The 23,056-nt window shown below is 37.1% G+C and overlaps 2 protein-coding genes across 4 annotated transcripts in view; one reads left to right on the top strand and one right to left on the bottom strand.

Annotated features, from left to right (window-relative positions):
• Window positions 1-101: 101 nt before the first annotated feature.
• Window positions 102-11,606, top strand: fyb1b (FYN binding protein 1 b). Of its 3 annotated transcripts, none has more exons than XM_068334333.1 (19): window positions 102-269; window positions 3,473-4,460; window positions 5,642-5,765; window positions 5,898-5,971; window positions 6,231-6,253; window positions 6,534-6,604; window positions 6,872-6,995; window positions 7,245-7,404; window positions 7,682-7,802; window positions 8,161-8,180; window positions 8,318-8,390; window positions 8,527-8,613; window positions 9,098-9,138; window positions 9,431-9,512; window positions 9,667-9,766; window positions 10,507-10,669; window positions 10,795-10,828; window positions 10,909-10,940; window positions 11,029-11,606. In XM_068334333.1, the coding sequence occupies exons 1-19, from the start codon at window positions 267-269 to the stop codon at window positions 11,049-11,051; spliced, it is 2,343 nt and encodes a 780-aa protein (XP_068190434.1). In that variant the 5' UTR covers window positions 102-266; the 3' UTR covers window positions 11,052-11,606. The 3 variants fall into 3 exon arrangements, with proteins under 3 accessions (XP_068190434.1, XP_068190433.1, XP_068190435.1); XM_068334332.1 differs by having other exon boundaries at window positions 103-269; window positions 6,531-6,604; XM_068334334.1 differs by lacking the exon at window positions 8,527-8,613 and having other exon boundaries at window positions 105-269; window positions 6,531-6,604.
• Window positions 11,607-11,747: 141 nt separating this feature from the next.
• The window catches only part of pde6b (phosphodiesterase 6B, cGMP-specific, rod, beta), an 11,489-nt gene continuing 180 nt past the window's right edge, over window positions 11,748-23,056 (bottom strand). Inside the window, exons 2-24 of the mRNA XM_068334331.1 lie at window positions 22,750-22,995; window positions 22,343-22,654; window positions 20,766-20,918; window positions 19,875-19,964; window positions 19,474-19,614; window positions 19,296-19,370; window positions 19,124-19,188; window positions 18,921-18,987; window positions 18,771-18,818; window positions 18,535-18,684; window positions 18,308-18,451; window positions 18,088-18,153; window positions 17,782-17,931; window positions 17,589-17,696; window positions 17,345-17,454; window positions 16,601-16,688; window positions 16,404-16,504; window positions 16,214-16,321; window positions 16,053-16,116; window positions 15,911-15,985; window positions 14,852-14,935; window positions 14,497-14,650; window positions 11,748-14,362 (exon numbers count right to left, since the gene is read on the bottom strand). Coding sequence (XP_068190432.1) covers window positions 14,307-14,362; window positions 14,497-14,650; window positions 14,852-14,935; window positions 15,911-15,985; window positions 16,053-16,116; window positions 16,214-16,321; window positions 16,404-16,504; window positions 16,601-16,688; window positions 17,345-17,454; window positions 17,589-17,696; window positions 17,782-17,931; window positions 18,088-18,153; window positions 18,308-18,451; window positions 18,535-18,684; window positions 18,771-18,818; window positions 18,921-18,987; window positions 19,124-19,188; window positions 19,296-19,370; window positions 19,474-19,614; window positions 19,875-19,964; window positions 20,766-20,918; window positions 22,343-22,654; window positions 22,750-22,908 — 2,568 coding nt within the window. The 5' untranslated portion in view covers window positions 22,909-22,995 and the 3' untranslated portion in view covers window positions 11,748-14,306. The remainder of the gene's footprint in view (window positions 14,363-14,496; window positions 14,651-14,851; window positions 14,936-15,910; window positions 15,986-16,052; window positions 16,117-16,213; window positions 16,322-16,403; window positions 16,505-16,600; window positions 16,689-17,344; window positions 17,455-17,588; window positions 17,697-17,781; window positions 17,932-18,087; window positions 18,154-18,307; window positions 18,452-18,534; window positions 18,685-18,770; window positions 18,819-18,920; window positions 18,988-19,123; window positions 19,189-19,295; window positions 19,371-19,473; window positions 19,615-19,874; window positions 19,965-20,765; window positions 20,919-22,342; window positions 22,655-22,749; window positions 22,996-23,056) is intronic.

Below are 23,056 nucleotides of genomic sequence, written 5' to 3'. Positions count from 1 at the left end.
AAAGTCAAAAAACACAAAGTACGCTACTAAGTGAGGAAGTAGTCAGCAGTCTGCTTATGTCACTGACAGCTGGTGACTGCATCCTCCCACATATAACACACAAACTCACACTCACTGCTTTGTCACATCGTCATGCATTATCTCAGTAGCTGTCTCTCCAACAGTAACACAGAAACTCAACCAGATACACTGAGCAAACACACTCCACCACTTTACACCCCGACCACTCAGACAAGCAGACGAGCCAAGGCGGGTTTGCTCTCAATATGGTGAGTACTGTTAAAAATAATCACTCAGGATATGTTAGAAAAGCTGATAATAAGTGTACTCTGGTAAGATGCAACGAAATAAGGTTTCAAGAAAAAGGTCATTTTGAGACTTGTGAGGTGTCATGAAGAGATGTTAAATATACAAACCATCAAACTATCATTCTTTCTTGTACAAATTAATATGAATGTCATACTAAGGTTTAGCATATTTAATACTGGGTATTAAAGCTCTTAGATTTAAAGTCTATCCTTGTCTTCACAAAAAAAATCCATTGAATGATGTATATTATTTGCAATAATTTGGTGGAATCATTTAATTTAATATTTGATGTTCAAGTGATTGCTTTGATGCCTGACTTTTGTTGTGCAAAATGGGAAAAGTCACCATCAGCTAGATTGAGTAAGGACTTTGTTCCCCACTTTTCAACATCATATAGGAATCACACTTCCTCTTCGCATTTATCATGAAACCGCCTCAGTTATTTTTCAGCCACTTTTCTTGAGATGCAGATATAAAGTACTGAATAACTGCAACAGCATGCTTGTTTACATGTGCTGGTATTCTAATAAAAATCCCCTCCGGTAAATCTTAGCTCTATGAAAATTGTAATGAAACTGTTCTAGAGAGGTTGATTATGGCTCGTTTGGCTGGATAAACGGTTGTAATTTGCAGCTCTGTGGAGTTGTGTCATGTTATTGTGAAGTGTTGAAAGAATTTGTACATTTTTACAAAATTGCCACTGCCAAAAACATTTAGAAAAGCAGTCATTTCAACTGTCTGCAACAGAACATATTGGGTCATTAGTTTACTGAAGACAAGAAACAGAAGTGAGGCAACTTTTCTGTTTCTTTACTCTGCCACATGGCAGGCACTTCTTGTTATGTTCATTATGTCCACTGTGGAAGATGTCACTGACACCATTAAAGTCATGCTTCAAACAAGTCTTTATAGCCACAAATAGCAACTTTAGTTGACTGAAAGATGGCTTGTAAAAAGGCTGAAGGTCGGTGTTTGCCTTATCAACAAACAGCGCTGCTATTTTTCCTATGGCTAGCTCGATTGCTACCCTTGAGTATTTGGTCAATGAATAATGCTTACGATGCTGTTAAGAGTTGACAATCTTCTTTATATTTAATTCATTTTCTTCACGTTATCGAATACTGTTTGCTAAGTTATGACCAAACAAAGCTTCTGAGTACATTAATACCGATATCAACTTCAGAAGCTCAATCTGAAGAAACCATATCGTGGATGGATGGATGGATGGATGGATGGATGGATGGATGGATGGATGGATGGATGGACGGACGGATGGATGGATGCATAACTGGACTTTGGAATCAGTTTTACATTCCAGAATAATAATGTAGTTTGTGAAGTTGCTAAATGTCAAAGATAATCTGGATTCTATTGACCAAATTCGCTTGAAACTCAAATCACTTGCTCAGCACAAATTAAAGATCAGCTCATTGGTCAACTTTATAAAAAGTAAATGATGACACAAGCTTTTGTTTACTTTTTCCATGTTGAACCAATCTAGCTACAAAACAGTGGATTTCAGAAGTTGTCTTTACTTGCAACACCCTGTGTTACTGTCATTACAACAATCTAGGTAAGAGTTAAAGTTTGAGGCATCATTATACTTCCCATTCTGTATTAACGTCATTCTGTGCGCTTTCCCTTGTTAGTTTCCCCCTACTTTTACTGCTTTGCAAAGGGAATAGCAGCAGCTTTGTATCCTCCTGCTCTTATCTCTACTTCCTGGTATAGTGACTGACTCGGGTCAGACAGTCTGGTTATAATAGGTGTGGCTGCTTTTTGGTCAGTCCTTTGTGACACTTCGAATCATCTGCATTATCTGCAAAAAATAAAGTATTCACATTTTTGGACACAATATTTAGGAATGCGAGTCAACATCTTATCACCTAACACACCTCTTTCAGCTCATAGACATACGTACAATCAGGTTTCAGATATATAATTTTCATAAATAACAGCCAAAACAGACTTTTTCCCACTGACATATTTTAAAATGATATGCATGATATGAATAATATTTAACTTGTTTCTGTACCCTGGAGGAGGTATATGATTAACCAAGGTGTTATGTGACAGAGACCAGGAAGTCAAAACAAGTATAATGAGGCTCTTTACTCATAGTTGCTTGCAACCCCACCCCCATCCCACCCCCGCCACACACACACACACACACACACACACACACACACACACACACACACACACACACACACACACACACACACACACACACACACACACACACACACACACACACACACACACACACACACACACACACACACACACACACACACACACTATGTTCTAATACTTAACAAGATACTAACCCCAAAGTAATCATCAAATTAACATAATTTCATTCAATTAAACATCTGTCCACCACAAATACTGGCCTCATAAAATCACTAGCAACCTGTCAAAAGCACATAATATTGTGTTATTGTACAATAAAGGAGAATAAAAGTACACAATCACATTAAAATATGTAGCTATGGTTTCAATATCTACAGTTAAGCATCACTCTTGATTCATGTGATTGCTTTGAATTCAGATTAGTTTCCAGTAAACTTTTGCTCCTTAATATTTAATCTTTCAGTAGAAGAAGTAGAAAACACTAGTAGAACTCTCGACCGATTTTTTAAGTACATCCAACACCAACAGCCAGAGTCAGCTTTTGATGTTGATGATCCACTGTACAGTATTGTAACATGTAACATGTAGCATGTAGCTTACCTTTAGAGCAAAGGAAGAGGAGGGAGGAATTATTGTCTGTGAGGAGCAGAGTTGTCATCAGAGATGGTCACCGCTATCACTATCTTCACTAGCCTTTGTTTTGTCTTCCATGAAAATCACTAAATTATTGTATGTAAATTGTTCGGATCACCAAATATTTGTAAGTCGAATGTTTGCAAGTTTACTACCTGTAATCCGTTTACTACAGATGTTTAATTTATATATATATATATATATATATATATATATATATATATATATATATATATATATATGTGTGTATGTGTGTGTGTGTGTGTGTGTGTGTGTGTGTATGTATATTTATTTATTTATTTATTTATACAACTTCCTGCACATATTTTCAGACCTTCTGGTTACTAATTCTACTAAATCCTAACGTTACTAAATGATCACATCTTCTTTGCAGGAAAACAAAACTGATGTAAAGGCAATCATGGCTCGCTTCCAAACAAGCGAGACAAGCACCAATGACTCTGCTTCCACACCACCTGGACGTCCTAAGAACTTAGTGCACCCCACCCTTTCCTCCAACCCGACTGTACCTGCAAAGAAACCTGTCAAGGAGACTCTCTCAGGCAGCCCGAAAAATATTCCCCCGAAACCAAGTTTTCTGAAAAATACAGTTAAAAGTGATGCAGTAGCCCCACAGCCAAATGCAACTAAGCCACTAGCAAGCAAATTTGCCAATGCCCAGGATGACACCAGAACCGATGGCAAACCTCTCATCACTAATAGACAGCACTTACCCTTCAAGCCACCTCCTTCTGTTGAGGCTAAAGGCCCGGGACAGAAACCCCCTCTTGACAAACCCTCCCTCAGCTCCACCTTGTCTGACTCCAAACCCGCCTTTCCTAAACCCTGTCCAGCAGGCAAGCCCAGCTGGGTGAAAGAGGTCAATGGTGGGGGGGCGCCCAGTTCCACACCCCCTAAAATACCTCCATTGCACAAGAAACCTAGCAGCAACATTTTCAAACTACTTGAACAAAATGAAGAGATGACAGGAAATTGCACAGACACAGCTATCAAACCTTTACATCCAGCAAACTCCACTTTCAAGCCCACCCCCAACTTTAAGATTAATCCAAACATTTTCAACAAGGAGGATGAGACTGAGGAGTCAGAAAATGGTGTGACAACAAATGGAGTTAAAAAACCACCTCTCACTGTCATCAACTCTCTACCCCCTCCAATCCCACCAGCCAGCAAAAAAAACAGTTTCAGGAAACCGTCCCAGTCTCCTCTCCAGGACAGCAGTGTTGTTGAGGTCACTTCAGGCCCCAAACGTAAACCCCTCCCCAACATTTTAGCTTTGGGCCCTGCTCCTGCAAAGCCCAACCGGCCCACCAAAGTTAACCTAGAGAGCTTCAAAAGAGGTGCTGAGACCTCTGATGATGGTAAGTGGGTCTTGAACTAATATGCTTTTTTAAATGTAACACCACAGAATGATGAAAAAAACAGTTTATCACCTCACTCCCATCAGTCACTGGGATTGAAGGTATGGTTTAAAAAATAACAAATCATCAGTAAGGTGCTGTACATTGCCAAGTTGCTGTCATTTGTAAAGTGCAGTTACATGCAAGACAAAAAAGCAACTGCTTAATTTAACCCTAAGAAGTGTAATCACGTGTTCACAATTTTCACACTTGACAAACTCAAGGAAGCATTCATCATTTAGATTCAGCAGAAGTTCCAGTTTCAGTTTCCCAAGCTTTAAAAACAGATATTTATCTTTGCTTATTTAATTGCTTAATTTCCCTAAAAAAACATGAAAAGGCTTCAATATTCCTACGGTATTTTGAAGATGGGACTCACATGTGGCCCCACGATGAAGAATCTAAACTGATTCCATTTACATAATTTTCCATTTTGTGTGAGAAGTTACTGGTCTCCTGCTATAAAACACACAACAGACATTACTAAAGATTTCCATGTCATTTTTTTACTAATAATTTAAAAGCAACAACTCTGAGGTAATCATTTCTTAAGCTGAGGTGTAAACTGAGGGCAGCAAAAGTTTTTAGTTGTCAAGTCTTGTAACAAAGGATTTCCTCTTATTTGGTTGTCTTAAGTTCAGGTTCCTGTCTTTCAACAGCAGTGTTACTTTGCATAGACTAGGATTTTTCACAACACGAAAACTTATTTCACATGTTTGTATGGGTCAGTGGACTCAGTAGATTACGTTGGGTTTATCTGAACAACAGAAACTGCTTACATTAAAACATGATAATATAAAAAATGCCCGTTTCCAAGCCACTTAATATCCTAACATAGCATCTGAGTTTAGATTTTTTTTTTCAATTCTGTCTGAAATTACATCAGTTGAAACAGGCATTGGTGCAAAGTTACAGATAAGAGGTCAGTGTCACAGAAACATACTTTGTTCCTCTGTTCAAGTTCCTTATCCGGTTTCTCCTTTCTCCTCTTCACTCTGACAGCTGAGTTGTTTTTAGTCAGCACAGGAGGAAGTAAGTTCCAGAAAACAGGGAGAGTATCAGGAGAGAGCTTCTGCCTTTAGACGCATATCTGATCTGACCTGCTTTCAAGGCAGTTGTTACACCATGTGTCTTTGTTCCAGATCCAGAAAGCTTTAAGAAACCCTTCGTCCCAGCTCCTCCAGCCTCTCGCCCCAGTAACCACAAGCCACCCACTCCACCCCCTCCTGCTCTTCCTAGTCTCCCTCCACGACACCCTGGACCCATGTATGTGAACACATATTCAAGTACAATTACGCATAGACACACTTTGAAATGATGTATTTCTGTATACCTGTATAGTTTTTGGATAAAAACCACTCGAATGAACTGCAGTTAAAATCTGACTCTGCTTTAAAGGATCCAGCAAGAGGACTTCTATGATGATATTGATGAATTTAACAGCCCTCCTCCACCTCTGCCGCCATCAACAGGTGTGTTCTAGGAAGGAAATATCCTGCATCTTATAACTGTAAAGTCGAACATCTATTAACCTCTCATTTACTTTGACTTTCTATTGTGGTTGTTTTCTGTTAATAGTTTATCAATATAGTTTAGTACTGGCAAGTGTTGTTTTACATTATTTTGTTACTGAAAGTATCATATACTAAAAATAGTCTGAATCAGAAATTATGTTAACTGTTCCAAAAAGACCAAATTCCATGGTAATGTTGTTTTATTGTTGCTCCTTAGGTCACCCGAGTCAGAGAGCAAAGGTGAGGCACCGTGAATTAGTTTCATGTGCAGATGTAGGCACTCACTCAGTTGCCTACCTCATGCTTTTATTCATGTCTCATCTGTCTAACATCTGCTTTAATTTATGTCTCATGTGTCTCATCATGTCTGGTTTTATTCATGACATATCTGTCTCTCTCTGTTATTTTTTTGTGTCTCACCTGTCTCTGCTCATTCATGTCTCATCTGTCTCATGTCTGATATTATTCGTTTATCATCTGTCTCCGTCTGTTGTCATTCATGTCATATCTTGCCCAGAAGGAAGATTATGATGATGAGGATGATGTTGACGATGATGATGGAGAGATGTATGAGGATCTTGATGAACGATGGTGAGACAATGTTCTTTCTTCAAATGTAATCACACAGCTCACTGATTATACCCTCTCTGTGATTGCATTTGTATCTCGTTGTCCATTCACTGTTTTTAATCATGGATTACATTTTATCCATATTTCGTAATCTCTGGTATTCCACTGCAAACAAAGTCTCACTGCTTTTCTTTTTCAGTTTCATGATTTTAGTTGCTTGTTTCCAGCTCTTTGCTGCGCTCACTCTCTCTCTCCCTTTCTCTCTATCTTTCTTACTTACTCTAAAAGGGAAGCAGCTGAGCAAAAACAAGAAAAAAGAGACAACAAAGAGGAGAAGAAACGACTGGAGGCTGGGAAGAAGGAGCAGAAGGAACGCGAGAAGAAGGAACATGATGCCAGGAAGAAATTCAAGGTGAGTAAAGAAGACTGAGAAGACTCTCAGCAAAACGTGCTCGGATACCTTGAAAAAATTGTTCAATATTTTGGAAACAGGGCTGTTTATTCCTTTCTAATAATTGTATTTATTATAGTAAATAGATTAATTTAAATTGTAAGTTTATTTGTTTTTCCTTCATATAGCTAAATCTTGTGTTTTAATCCATGTATTTTCATCTGTTGTCTGTGTGTTTGCATATGTGTTGTGGGTGGCGTTGTGTATCAGTTGGTCGGCCCTCAGGAGGCCATCCACCAGGTGAAGGCTCGAATGGACTGCAAAGCCAGTAAGACCGACCTTGGTCTGAAACAGGGAGAATGCCTCGACATCATTCGAGTACTTGGCAACCCAGAGGGGAAATGGTTGGGACGGACACAAGACGGATCTAGTGAGTCCACAAAATTATCTGTTGCTGGTTAATTTTGATTTCTTTTTTCAACGGTTTGTCAATTTTCACGCATTTTCTGTTTTTGTTAAGTCATAAGACTTAAGAGTATTCTGATATATTGTCAGTTTCCCTTGATTACCGGTAGTCTGTATTCGTGATAAATACATGGAATAAAAAAAAATAATTTAATGCAACAACTAAAATAATTGTTTCTCCTTTGTTTCTTTGTTTGTTTGTTTCTTTGTTTCTTTGTTTGTTTGCTTGCTTCTTTTAATAGTTGGTTATGTAAAGACCACTTCAGTGGAAATTGATTTTCTCACTCTCAAGAATTGTAAACCTCAGATGGAATATGAGCCTGAGGTATACGATGACATCGATGTAGCCTCGCTGGATAACAGGTGCAATGAATGTTGATCTCAATAGTCAATCTAATGTTTTAGTTAGTTAGTTAGTTAGTTAGTTAGTTAGTTAGTTAGTTAGTTAGTTAGTTAGTTAGTTAGTCAAAACATGTGATACAGCACTTTACCAGATGATAGCAAAGTTAACAAGTAACAAGTACCAATTTTGAGTTTTACAAAGTCACGAGGTTGAAAAGCACCATTTAATCAGACCACTTGATAACTCTTAGAAAGGGCAGGTTTCGCATACACATACATTATTCAGATCTCTTATAGTATTTATATAATAATGTTAGAGCCAACTTGAGCTCATTTACTACATGTTCAATGTTTTCATCACCTTATTCTCTCTTTACAGTGAGATCAGAGGACCGGGGGGTAGGTCTAAAATCATACATTGCTGTTTACTGCTTTTTATTTAATCTAATTAAAATGATTATATTTTCTTTGTGTTAAGGTTAATGCACCATGATAAACTTACCAACACAAATATCATCCTTGCTTTTATCCTGTAGTTGTCCTACCCCCACCACCAGGAGAAGGAGGAGAAATATATGATGATGTTCTTGATCCAAATCTGGAAGTCAGGTGGGAATTATCTTTATGTACATTGGTTATACGGTACAGTATTGAATATGAAATAGTTATGATTGATAAGCAGGAAACATTTCGAAATGAAGCAGAAAGCAAATGCTGGTCTTTTCATCCTTGGTTGGCTCTTTAGTCCTGTAGACCCCAGGTCTTCCCCTGTGAAGCCTCGTAGCTTGCTGCGGATGTTTGACCGGAGCAGACGCACTGCCAACACTAAAGTGTAAAATACACTCAGTAGTAAGATTGACCACAGATCCTCTGTCCACTGTTTTAACCCCTAATTTTTCAACTGCTATAATTTGTCAATGACTAAAATCTTCTTTGGAGATGATTTTCTCAAAGATTAGATACCGAATCACATTTACAGACATTATTTTCCTTTGTAAAGCCTAACTCGTCTTTGTGGGTTTACAATCGGTGCCGCTGATAATCCTTCATTTTACTAATCATTGTGTGCCTGCAGCCATTTGACTTTCTCAAAAGATCAAGCATCAAAAGCTAACAAAGTCAAACGCATGTTTTAACATCTTTCCTACGCACTCTTAATAACTAAAACACTGTTTGATCAATATTGCATATACAGTATTTATTGATCTTTGTTGCTTTGGGTTGCATTAACCTAAATTTACATGATACTTAATTACGAGTCATTATAACATATAGCATTATTAGCATTTTTAATCGTTTTTCTTTTGTTGTATTAGAGTACCTCCACCCAAACAGTTTACTGCAGAAGGGCTGTCAGGTATGACCCACTGTGATAACACGCTGTTCTAAATCTCCAAATAAACTACTAGAAAACATGACTAATGTAAAAGTGCTTTTTTTAAGCAGGGGAAACCCATTTGATGTAATTTGACTTTGTTACTTATATATTAACAAACTAGGTATTTGATTTTCATTATTAAAACTGACACTACTTAATGTTTCAAGGAGACAATGCATTGTTTTTCTTGCAAATAAATCTTGCACGACGTGACCCGCAGTGAACTTTATTAAAAATGCGCTTTACTGATATATTCCATGTATAATCATAGATCAGCCTGGAATAACATTCAATGAAGAAATATATGATGATGTTGACTCTCAGAATTTGCCTCCCCCTCCTCCCCTCAGCAGGTAAGAGTACAGTCTTAAAACAAAATGTCAGTCAATAAATTTTAGTAAGTAAGCATACATAGCAAAACAAATAGGTATACATTTCACAATTTACTAATTTGGAATTAGGGTTATTTTTTGTAATGTTCAGCTTCTCAATATTTTTTCTCTCCAGTCTTCTTAATTTGAAACCCAAATGCAAGACTGAAGAGTTGGACCCAAAGAAGCAGAAGAAGATTGAGAAAGAGGAGAAGGAATTCAGGAAAAAGTTTAAAGTTTGTTTCTCCATTATGTATTTATATAGCTTTAGAATACTGATCCCTCTTTATCCCCCTTGTTTGATGAATTACTAACCCTATTCACAAGGCATTTTCCTACTGCCAATGATTACACATGTGTTCTGATTAGACGTTTGTATTTGTTTTGGTAATACATATCTAATTTAGTAGATACGTATTACCAAAAATTCCCAAAACATCAGGAAATAGAAACTTACTTACAGATTTATAATTTATCACTAGTCAAAATTCTTCTAGGATCAACATATTTACAAGTTATTTTCTTACGGAAGTACTCAATTTAAATACGTGCATGCAAAATATGCAAGCATTTCAATGTGAAGTATCTGCTGTATGTGGTTCACAGTGGGCACATAAACAAAATAAAGGCAGCCAGTAGGGGTCAGTGTTTGCTATAAATCTTAATGTCAGTACTAATAGCTTTTATGTATGAACTTTGAAAATCAGATACTTTACACTTTCTCCAGTTGCACAGTTGTTTTGATGGGTCTCAACTAGAGTTAGAAGCTCAAGGAAGCCCCATTCCATAAATTTAGCAGAAACACACCTCTAGACATTGTTCTCAGGAAGAGATGGCTAATCTATATATGGTTATATAATAAACTTGTAATACAAAAGTAATCTTATAAGAAGACATTTGTTCTATGCAGAATGTAAAATCATTTTAATTCATGTTAAAATGTCTACATGGAAAAGTAATTTCCATTCTCTTTCAGTATGAAGGGGAAATACAGGTGTTGTATGAAGTGACCACTGTCCCAACGCTCCCTAATAAAAAGTGGAGTGGGAAAGAACTTCCAATTAAAGCAGGAGAAAAACTCAGTGTCATTGTTAAAGCTGTGGATAATAAACTAGTCTGCCGGAACGAAGAGGGAAAATGTGAGTATTTGTTATTTGTGATCAGGAAAATGAATCAAGTCAGAACTTGTATACTGTATTGAAATTTCTGTACACTAATGTTTTTGTTTTTATAAATCTTTGTTACATCTATCTTTATTTTACAGTTGGTTATGTTTCCAACAACTACATTGTTATGGAGTAAGTACCACAAGCAATCACACATTCACACCCTTCAACTTACTATCTTGTTCTGCTGATCATTTGGCTCTTGTTTGCAGTGATGGTGATATCTATGACGATATTGGAGATGGTATGTTCTTTCATTTCATCTCAAGTCTTTCCAACTATTTTATCAACTTTCTATTCATTATAATATTTTTGGGGTTTTTTCTTTCCAGATAACATCTATGATAACGACTGAGAAACATCTAACTCAGCATTTCTGTTTTACACTAATGTTCATGTTATTTATTGTTTATTGATGATATTGGGAGCTGTTTAAAGTTAACCTGATAGCCAGAGAGTATTGTCATTCATTTTCACTTCATTATTTACTAAGCAAAATTCTAATCACTAAATAAATTGGACAGGTGAGCAATGATTCAGTGTCTGGGATCAAAGTTTTCATTAAAATCAATCATATTATGTATGATTGATTTCCTTGAAAACAATCACATTATTTAATCCTATGTTCCACTTGAGCTCGAAACTTCTCTTTTCACAGTATTTAGATATTGTCCTTTGCATTTTTACAATAGCTGCATGGTTAATTGAATGTAAAATTAAGTACAGATTGCTTTGAAGTATGCTAAAGACATGACATAAACTGCATAATCTGTTATCTGTAAGTCCAAATAAAACTGTAACAGCCGCTAAACTAACTGGTGCCTTCATGCCAAGTTTTACCATGAAGACTAAGCATGTCTTATAAAGCCAATGTTTCTGAAAACCACTGCAAATAAATTTATGAAATATATACATATAGTTTGTTTTTCCCCATGTACAAAGTTTCAGTTTTCTTGTTGAAGAGACTGTACAATACTATAGATCCTTCATTTTATAAGTTTATCTTACAATAACATACGCAACATTATAAAATATTTGTCAACTTGAGTGGTATGTACAATGATTTTATGTCAATGAAGAGAATTTTAACAGTCATTGTTTTCGTCGTAAACAATTCATCAACAAATACTGCACACATTCCTCTACCCAGTGCAGAACATTTGCCACAGAAAAACGGGGACCTCTACTGGCCGCTATTAAGAACTGCAACTACATACAATGGAATCTTAATTCAGTTCAGTTTTGGTGGTAATCAGCAACTCCAGGCAAGGACACTATGGGGGAAACAAGGGGTGATGTCTCTCCTACCACACTTTTTCATCTTTGTTATTCTCATGTGTATCCTGGAATTTTATCCAATTAGAAAAAAATAATAACAAAATTTGGGAAGACATTAATACATTCATTAATTGGGTCAATAAGTGGAGAACGTGTAAATGATACAGGTAATGATCAAGGTTATTTATTTTTTGTAAGATCTTAATAAATATTAGTTAAAGGTGAGGATTTACCCTAATGTCATTTAAAAAATAAATAAAAATAAAGTGCACATCCACCTGTTTTCAGACATCACTTTCATTTGTTTGCTGCATCGACTGCACTGTAAATGAGTTGATGTGTGTGATCGTGTTGATGTGTGTTGTGCACCTGTCCTTCAGTAGATGAGCCTGAGGCGGGAGCACAGTTGTAATCCTTCCCTAGTTTAGCAGCAATCCCAGGATTGGGGTCAGCTACCAGTAGTAGAAAGTGCAGGATAGACAGAAATGTTCCCTCAATACTCATGGGTGTTGTGTAATATCGTAACCTTGATTATGAAGTCTGTTTTGCCTCATAGCAACATCTTTTTGAGTGAAACTACGTTCTTGGGTTGAGTAGGCTTCGTTGCTAGTAAGTCTTGCATTTATTTTGGTTTGAAAGGAATGTTCAGTATTGCAGGCAATTACGTCACACTTTCACCTCATAAAAATACATTTGCTTTATTTTAATCATTGCTCTCGTGGAGCTCAGGACAAGACAAGCTTTCAAATACTGCCCATAGAGTATTATAAAATATTTATGTGTATATCCACAGCATGTTACAGTAAATCTATTGCTTAATTCTAAATGATCATCTCATACATGCACTCTTCTCATATGTTGAATACTTGTACATCATTACAGTGAGGCAAGCACAAATTGGAAAAAAAAATCTCAACCTTTAGATAAAATCATGAGCTTTCCAATCACACCTATTTCACTAGTTGAAAAATAAGCATCTATAACATGACCATAAAAATATGTAAATTTACAGAAAGGAAGAAAATGCTATTGGACTCGCTCTTTTGCATTGTCTCAGTTTTCTGCAAAAGTTGTTGCTGGAGATGTTTTATGAACCCGTGGGTTTGAGGGTGAATATCTCAACATTTCCTTGCTCTGTCTTCTGTCTCCACCACATAAAGACTCATCTTTGTCAACCAGAAAAAAATGCTAGTGTTGCCTATGAGCAAGATGATGGCCTCAGAACAGAAGTTAGTCTTGGGGTGGAGTTCTTTGGTTGACCACTGCTCCCATTGTGGAGAGTAAATTTCCCAGGCATAAAATAAGATAACAATCAGATACTCATGAAACCTTTGTCATTTTCAGTTAAACTGGGAATGACCTAATTTGTGACATAAAGTTTTATGTGGTCTTACTTGACTAGATGTTTGTAATCATATATAATAATGTACCGTAGTTTCTGTACGTTCTCGTTCTACTACTCAGGCATATGTACAGTATGAAGGCATCATGAGGAAGCAACTACAGATTTCATCTTTAGGCTTTTAAACATCTGCATCATTACGTTTACACTCAAAGTAAACCCTATAATATGCTTTTCTTCTACCTTTGGCGCTCTGCAATCAAGGTAAACAGACTCTCAGTTGTAAATAGTAAGTGACTGGAAGGAGTGAACACATAATTATACAAGATTGGAATATATACTAGTTAAATCTATACACCATCAAGATGAACTTGCATTATGAAACCTTAAAGTAATTTAATGTGCATTGTGAAAATGTTGTTCCAAATATGATATACAATCTACAGGGACCTGAAATTTGCTGCTGTCAGTTACTTGGTATCTCTCCTTGATTATATGTACAAGTTTGGATTTTTTGCCATTTCAAAAATTGTAATAATAATTTAAAAAAAGATCTTCACATGCACACAGTCTCTTTGTATGATCTAACTTGGATCTTTCAAAATATAAGGAAACAGCTACTTCATGAGGTTGAGTGAAAAACTGAGGTTCAGAAATCATCTAGATTCATAGTCAAATTTGTGAGGAAGGGTTTTTTTGCATTACATGTAACAGGAAATAGAAGTAGTCGCATTCTGTTTCTGTTCCTCCTCAGCAAAGTCTTTCCTGCGGTCAGTAGAGTTCCTAAACCACTAACATGAACCAATGCTCTTCTCAGACAAAAATCCTGTTCTTTAGGAGTTTTCTGATGAGCTTCTACACTGCATTCACCCGAGTACTGGTCTTCTGACCTCAGACCTTGGAGGTGAGATTGACTGGCTTCAACGCTCAGGTAATTTTGAAGGCAGTCTGTCATGAGCCGTCTTTGTAGATTCCCATTATGTGCACAGCTTAGCATATTGTGCAGGTCTTGGATCCGGAGCCTCCACCACTGGTGTTGTTTGCAACTGTTAGACAATGACATGAAATGTTGTCGTTAATATCTTTCTGGAAATGCTTGATTTCTATTTCATGTAGCAAACATCATTGCAGCAGGGATGTTGTTTTACAAATGTATATTTGTTCCAGAGAATCACTGTACCTTTATTGGCCTTGGCTGCCTCTTTGGCAGCTTTCTCATCCTCTATGACTTTCAGTTTGGCCTCATACTCCTCTTTTTTTGCATTCCACTCCTTCCTGTTATTTAGAATACCATCCAGCATGGGCTGGATTTGAGGGTGGAAGCGGGAAAATTCCTAAGGGAGGAAGAGTCAAACGCAAAATACATTTGAAAAATTTAAAACGGCAGTAGGGGGGCAGAGTTTGTATTAGATCATCTGTTGATGATCTAATACAAGTAAGTGAGAAAATCACATTGTTATTTTTGTACTTTAAGCTACTATAACGTTTATGTAAGCGTCTAAGAACTGGTTAATGAATTAACTATTAGACATTACCTTATACACAAACGTGCAGACAAAGTCAATGAAACCACACTGTAGCTTTGGAAGCTCTGCTGCCTTGTTCCGGTCCATCATGGGCTGGTGGGAGAGACAGGAAGTGCTTGAAGCATATTGGCATCCAGATTAAAAAATAACTATGAAAAACAGCAACAGCTCTCCCTTGAACTGCCTCCTTATCATGTTGCTGGAGTTTGAGTGATATTAAGACTTGTGCAATCTATTTCATAACGCCATTTATGAAAATATGCCAGGCTCGTTCTTGTTTATTTTTTTTGTCTTAGTTGACCTGACTTATTTAAAACACGTTCAACATACAGTAGTTTATGCTCAGTTACGGTGAGCGTTTGGTCAGGAGCAGTCTAACTGTTGGGCTGAGCCTTAGTTGTTAAATCTGTCGGTTTGTTTCCTTATCTCACAAATATATTTAAACATTTTAAAGAAACTGATCTTGGACCACACAACAGTCATCATTGCAAAAGAAACTTATTTTTTGCACTGATGATGAAAAATAATATCTAATATATATAGTATATATAGAAGAAACGCCCACCACAATAATCTCTAAATTAAAATATAGAATTGGGAGTATGACAGTACAATAAGAGAGGTAGATTTATCACACTACCACCCACATGTACTTGAGATGTAGTTTCAGATATCTATATTGATTTTATATATCTGTGAAAGATACATTATTGCTAGCTTAAAAACGGAAAGTCATATTTTTGCTGGTAACTCAGGTTCTACTGATAATGAACATGACTGCCAAATGCCAGGAGAAGGTTTCCAGGATCAAAAAAGAAAGTGGTATGTCACTTAATTTTGAATGAGACGGATCCAAGAAGATGCAAATACTAATGGAAAATGGAAAACTATTTTATTTTTTTTAAATTTTGCTCTCTGTACTTTTTTCTGAGACAATGAGAATGAAGACTTTAGAGTTTAAGTGTCTTGAGTTAATGAGTTCAAGCCAGAAAAATCAAAAATACAACCTCGCATTTTAATGCCCTCGAAAATAAATGTACTCATATTCACAACTACTACTAAACTCACAATAGGCTGCTGTTCCAGGACTGTCCTCTCCAAGTCACCCTGCTCCCAAAACTCTGCTGCTACAGACAAGGCGACCTGAAAGAGACACATAAGTCAAAATCTGTAGAAAGTCATACAGTGGTCTTGTTGTTGTGGTTGTCACCTTGCTTTGCACTTCCCAAGGCTTGGTGATTGCTGACAAGTCACATGCGGTCATCATCATTGCCCTGTAATGAAAAGGATATAGGGGATCAGAGAAATAGAAAATAACCTTAAAAAAACACAAAAATCATACAGAAAACAATGCAGTCTGATTTTACTCACATTACAATTTCTTTTCTTGTTGTTTCCAGAGACATGAAATCAACCCATTTCTTCTCATCCTCATAAGTGTGTGAAAGATCCACAATCTTCTGGAACATGGTTCTTTTCCTAGTAATTTGTGACAGGGATTACATTTTATCAAGTACTTTTAAATGACTGACAAAGTAGAGTAGAGGGAGATTTTTCTGACTTGAAATAAAGAGCTAGGTCGGTGGCGATGATGGCGATGTCCATGAGATGAATCACATGGTCTACCTGTCGCCTGTGAAGGTTCTGGTAGATATTCAATGACTGCAGATTAAGAGAGATGACCATTGGTTGTAGTTGAGGTGTTGAGGATGTCATTACAATGAGATTTCTGAAAACTACACTTCACCTAGTTCTCACCTCATCAGCCAAAAGGAATTTTCCAAATTCCAGATGATGTCGTTCCAAGATGGAGGACCCATGAAGCTTGGCCAGAGGGTTACCAGATCTGTTAACATAATTTTTTTTTAAAACAGAATTATGTGTATCCGAGTGTATCCCAGATGACCTTGTGTGGGTCACCAGTTCATTGCAGGGTCAACAACATCTTATTTCATGACTCTTCCTCATTCCCACTGACTCGAAAGTGTACATTGCAATTTGCCATTAAAAATGTACTCCACTAATTCCTACATAAAGCTTAAATATTGCCCACTCATCTTTTATTTTTTCCTCCAGTGCTTCTTTTTTCATATTTTCTGTGTTCTATTTTATTTTCTGAAGTTTTATGCCATGTAGTCTCATTTAAATTTTACACACACACACACACACACACACACACACACACACACACACACACACACACACACACACACACACACACACACACACACACACACACACACACACACACACACACACACACACACACACACACACACACACACACACACACAAAACCACTTTTGCACATTTGTGTGCAATCTTCTCTGACAATAGGCATCAAATCTTATGCATTCCACTACAAGGTGATGGTTGAACATGTTGGAAAGCATGATCATTTTGGATTGATTTGCTTCCATTGCTCACATGTATACATTGGTGAACAGTGATAGCGAGATGTGTTTTTTATGCAGAAATGAAAAAATTCCCAGCATCACTTACTTGACTTGGTACAAGTTGTTGGTCCCTCTGTGATCAATATCATGGAGGAAGCCTGCAGTTATCATGGCCATGACTTCCAAATCAGTGTAATACCGCTTCAGCCTTCCTGTCTGTGTGGGCAAAGACACAGACATAGTGGTCAAAAGGAAGAAACCAAAAATATGTGTAGTTTCACTATTTTAGGCTCCCAGGCATTGAAACGTAATGCAACGGAATTTTCCACGAAAACATGAAAGGGCAATACCGTTAAGAGTGCAAACATGGTATGTCCCACATTGAATCCGTGGCGCCAATTGTGGTAGGTGATTCTTCTGTAGCCTTTACTGACTGAGTACATGAACCGAACCAGTACCTGAGAAGAGACAACTGGTAACTCCACCAGGCCCAGTGCTCACTGATCATACTATTAGCTGGAATATATTGGGTATCTAGATCACCTCTTGAGGGACTTGGAACTTCTTGACCACCCCAACCTCATAGTACATCTGGATACCACATCTCACCAGGTCCATCTCTGTGCAATTAAAATCTGAAAATCTGAACTCGTAGATCTCAAATTTCTTGACCAGTGGGGGTAAATCTTGTTTCTAATGAGAAACAAAACCAGAATAAGTTAAAAATAAATAAATAAAAGATCACATCTATGGCACTGGCAGACATAAAAAATAATGAACACATTATGAGTGCCACCTTTAAGAAAAATTAAATGTATTGAACATAAATTTAACAGGTTTAAATCTTACCAAGATATCTAGGAGTTCCTCCTCTTCACATTCATGGGCTTCACAGCCATAGACCTCTCTGGTGTTCTTTTAAAAAAAAAAAAAAAAAGATCAGTGATGATCTAAGTATAAATTCACCAAATAACATTGGCAAATAAAAAACTCAGTATACGGGATCTTCCTGGATACAAAAATTTGACATGACTTAAGTTCTGACATCTATTTAGTATAAAGTACTTACAAGGATATTCTGAATCTCATCATCCCGACACTTGACATGGTAGAGTACCATGTCCTGAGCAATATCTTTCCGATTCTCTAGCTTGTTCATCTTGTCGTAAGTGTCTGTGTTCAAAACGGACCAGCCCAGGAACTGGGTCAAAGCCTGAGGAAAAGGGATCAGACAGTCTAATGACTGTCTAAAACATCCACAAAAAGCACATTTAAATGTGGGATGGTTCATGATACCTCCATGAGCTGCTCATCCTGATCATCAAAAGGCTTTCCATCTTTTCTGTTATAAAACGTGGCCACACCAACTATTTCTTCTTTTTTGTTGACAATTGGCAGTGAAAGAACATTTTTTATGGTCCAACCACTGTTATCAAGTGGCTCAGTCTGCAAAAACATATGATATGGTATGAAAGTCTGTCTCGTGGTGGTGGTGGTGGCAGCTTTACATTCACAGTGAATATGTCACCTGCCTGAAATTCAAATGTCTCATCAGCAGCTGCATTCATGATGTTACAAATCTGAAAAGCAGGAGCAAACCAAACTCAGAAGGATGATGCAGAAATACTTTTTATTGGTTTATTCAACAGCTTATGATGTCTGGAGTATGTGTAGAAACTCACAAATCCACTCTCAGCAACATAGGTAGGCAGACCACTAATCAAGGCCCAGTGATCAGGAGGGGGATTGCTGCATAAGGATGAGAAAGTCAACAAGTATGAGACCATATTTTATCCAAACTGATTAACTTGATCTATAAATTACTAAAACGTTGATTACTTGTTGTAACACTAATTTAAAATGCGAATGTAAAAGATTCTCTTACGGTATTACTTTGATATCTTCTTTTCCATGCAATATATAATCAATGACTTTGTAGAAATTTACCTCCTGTGGGGAAAAATAGAGCAGAGTCACTACATTAGAAAAAAAGAACACAAGGTTCTGTGAAGTATGTATTCATTGTCTGTCGACTGATAACTACAGTAAATTGATACCCTGCCATCAGGAGTGACAGGACCGGCATAAGGTGCCTGCTCTCCCATCAGCACTGGCCAGACATCAAAGAACTCCTGCGAGAAGATAAGAATTTTTATTTAATCTCACTATTTTATGCTAAACGCATGAACACAGAATTTATGATATTACAGCAAAAAAAGGAGAACAACTCTGTACCTTTTCTTTTGTCATGTCTAGTAAGCCGACAGAGTAGCGGTCACAGTTGAGGTAGGCTCGGACTGTGTACAAGGCTTTGTGAAATTGTCTCTCAATGTCTGTCAGCTCTTCAAACACTTTGTTGGCAGACCACAGCAGCAACTAGGAGACATAACACAGAAGTCAACAATTTGGTCTATGTAGCATATTGGTCTATTTAGTGTGTGTGTGTGTGTGTGTGTGTGTGTGTGTGTGTGTGTGTGTGTGTGTGTGTGTGTGTGTGTGTGTGTGTGTGTGTATGTGTGTGTGTGTGTGTGTGTGTGTGTGTGTGTGTGTGTGTGTGTGTCTATACATATGCCTTTGACTTCAAATAATTACAATAATGTCCAGCTTTCAGTGAAACATGCAGGGTGGCGTCTCACCTGTCCTTTGCGTGTCTCACAATTGTGGAGGTAACTCAGGTGGAAGATCTTCAAGTTCAAAGTGGCAATTTTGAGATACTTTAAAAAAAGCTGAATGGACAAAAACCAAAGAAGAAAGCAATGGATATTGATTGCATTGCACAGTGTCTAAATAACATAAAGGATAAGATCTGGTCATGTCAGAGTATGACTTGTATCCAAGTAAAATTCCAGACTTGAAATTTCTTGTAGAGCCTTAAGAAAAGCAACATTAGTGAATAGTTGTAATGTAATTTTTGTTAAACTTATAATGATGAATATGATTACAAACTTTATGTGTATTTGTTCATCGAAAAGGATAATATGATTGTCAAACTCCCATGTTTTATGTACATTACATAATAGGGAACAAGCGCTCCTGCCCATACACCCTTCTTTTTTTTTTCAGATGTTGAAAATGAGATGGAGGTGATGAAGTCTGTTGTAATGACATGTCCAAAAAATAAACAAATAAATCAATAAATAAAATTAGCAGACTTAGTGGAATTTCACACTCTCCACGTGATGTCTAGTTTCTAAATGAGATGACATCTTTATATGTGATGACTTCATAAGCTAATTTTTAAAGGTCACACTGTTGACACCTGAACAACAACACAATCCAACATTCACAGGTCAAAGACAAATCTCTCATATCCATAGTTACTAATTTAGAGTAGGCTACATGTTTTTAGATATATCAATACCGATATGAGTATTAACTCTAAAATTCTTCACAGAATTCCTTTCAGAAGTTAAATAAAAATCTAATTCTACTTTAAACGCTGTGGTTGATATTGACACATGGGTTTAAACATCATTTTTCTGTTTTGTGTTTTTTGTGCAATGATGCTTGTGTGTTTTCAGACTCACATCTTCATCCTCAGCAGTAAAATATGGTCCTGTGGTCTTGTTTAGAGCCATGATCACAGCCACCAAGTCTTTGCCGTTGAGGATGGGCGCTGCCAGAACATTTCGTGTTTTGTAATCTGTGAGCTCATCGACAAATGAACTGAAGTATTGGCTCTAAAAAACAAAAGATATATGTTTTCAGTATATAAAAAATGCAAACATTTACATTTAAACACACACAAAACACACATAACTTGCAGCCATGTACTTGACATAATTCATTGTGTTTGCTGTAATAGATTTAATGATTTTTTTGTCTTTGTCAACAATTTATTAATTTGTCTTTTCTACCATAATCCTTTGTCTTTGGCCGCTTATCCAAAATACGGGTCCTGGATAATATTGGAGCCTATTTCAGCTGGGTGCAGGAGAGAGGTGGGGTACACCCCCAACAAGTGCCAGTTCATCATAGGGCCGCACGCATTCACGTGCACACTTAGTACACCGATAATTGTGAGCGATCAGTGATTTATTGATTTTTAACAAGGAGATGCCACATTTATACAAGTTCAAACACAATACATGGATTCTAAGTTGTACGAGCCTCTGGTTTAAAATTGGAACAACATATAATTAGTTCAATATTTAAAAAATATTCATATATGTTAAGTCTCAAGCAATCAGTAGCCTAATACTAAGACATTCTATGGACACGCTGTGTGGAGGCAGTGTAAAGTAAACTAGTTTTGATCTGTTTTATATTCCTGCTGACTAAATGCCAGAGGCATTTAATCCACAGATAGAGTAGAGGCTGATGGGATCTGGAAATAAATGGATTATGTCTGCCAAGGAGATTAAAATCTTCCCTACATCCCTACATGTAGGGATGTGTGTTTCTAGCTTCTATTTATAACTTTGATTAAATCGTATGGATATGTAATATATAAAAATATAGCATTAGGACTTGCCATTGACAACTGCAAAAAGTAGATTTGGCAGCTGTCAATGGAAGTCATGGAATTCCCTTTGCAACCATAAAGGCCAGCCATCATAAGGCTTCAGCTACATGCCTGTCATCTTTTTGCTCAATTTTGTCACAAAGTTGTTGAAAAAATCTGCTTCATGAAATTGCCAAATTTGCCTAATAGAAGCAGATCGTGTTAAGGTAATTGTGTCACACTCTATGAAAGTTAAGTATCACTTGTGACACTTATTTTGACTATGGAACAGATTGACTCTTACTCCTGCTCTCTGTTGCAGCCCTACCTTAGTATTAATGCTGATATTTTACATGGAGACTGCACCTAGCATAGTTTTAATTTGTCTGCATATGAACACTTTGGGCAGATTAACTCACATTCACTCTTTGAGTTAAGTGGAAATCCTTACTCCCTCACCTATCTTATTTTTTAGAAGTGATATAAATTTTTTTTGTAAGATTAAGATTTAACTGTTAAGAAGATAAATGTTGAATTATGACCAAGTGGTCAGGTGTAGAATTTGGAGTCTGTGACATCATTCTTTTGTGGTGTCACTAATGACACTATTCTGAATTTATTGTCAATGTAAATCATATCAATGTATTTCAGCCCACTTACCTCTGTGACATCTTTCACATTAACAACCTTCTTTGTCAGGGCCACATGACCAACTATTCCCAGGTCCAGTGGATAGACAATCTCAGAATCTGGTGGCACCACACAGTCATCCAGCTGTGCCTCTGTGTTTACATTGAAGAGTCTGGTGGCGAGTTCTCCGATGCCGTTCCGCTGCCGGTACATGAACAAACTGCAGCGGTCTGCGTGAATGAGTGCACTGATTCTCTTCAAGATCTTAAACACCACCTTTTCCATATTAATGTTCTCTTGCATGTCTTTGATCAAGTCATACATGATTTGGCTTTCTTCAAACTTGAAAAGGAGAGAAAGTATCACAGGACATCAGGTCATCTACTGCAACCTTTCTATAGCATATGATTAACAGGTATTGTAAAAATGCAATTTACCTGACTGAGCTCATAGAACTGGTTAAAGTCAATCTGTTTTTCTGGAAGTCCTGACACCTTTGATATGGAGGCAGCACTCATCTTCTTGTCAAAGTAGTTCTTAGCAAATGCAGGGTTCCCTTTGAGGAACTTTTCCACATCTTCTTGTCGCGCACCCATCGTCCCCCCCCTTGTCTTGTTCGCTCAAACACTCCTGCCTTCTCCCACTTCAGTTCAGTGATGTAGCTCCAAAAGAGATGCCTCCAACTTAACAGAGTACAAATGTTAGACAAAAAGAATAACTAAAACAATGCATGTAGTTTATGTG

The sequence above is a fragment of the Antennarius striatus genome, chromosome 15 (assembly GCF_040054535.1).
Source record: "Antennarius striatus isolate MH-2024 chromosome 15, ASM4005453v1, whole genome shotgun sequence".
NCBI classification, from domain to species: Eukaryota; Metazoa; Chordata; class Actinopteri; order Lophiiformes; family Antennariidae; genus Antennarius; species Antennarius striatus.
This window is presented reverse-complemented; position numbering and strand designations above follow the sequence as displayed.

Excerpts from the sequence above, each read along its gene's own strand:
- fyb1b (XM_068334332.1), top strand. Across the intron at positions 7,405-7,681 it reads ACGGACACAAGACGGATCTA|TTGGTTATGTAAAGACCACT; the intron begins GTGAGTCCACAA and ends TTCTTTTAATAG. Across the intron at positions 8,614-9,097 it reads CGCACTGCCAACACTAAAGT|AGTACCTCCACCCAAACAGT; the intron begins GTAAAATACACT and ends TTGTTGTATTAG.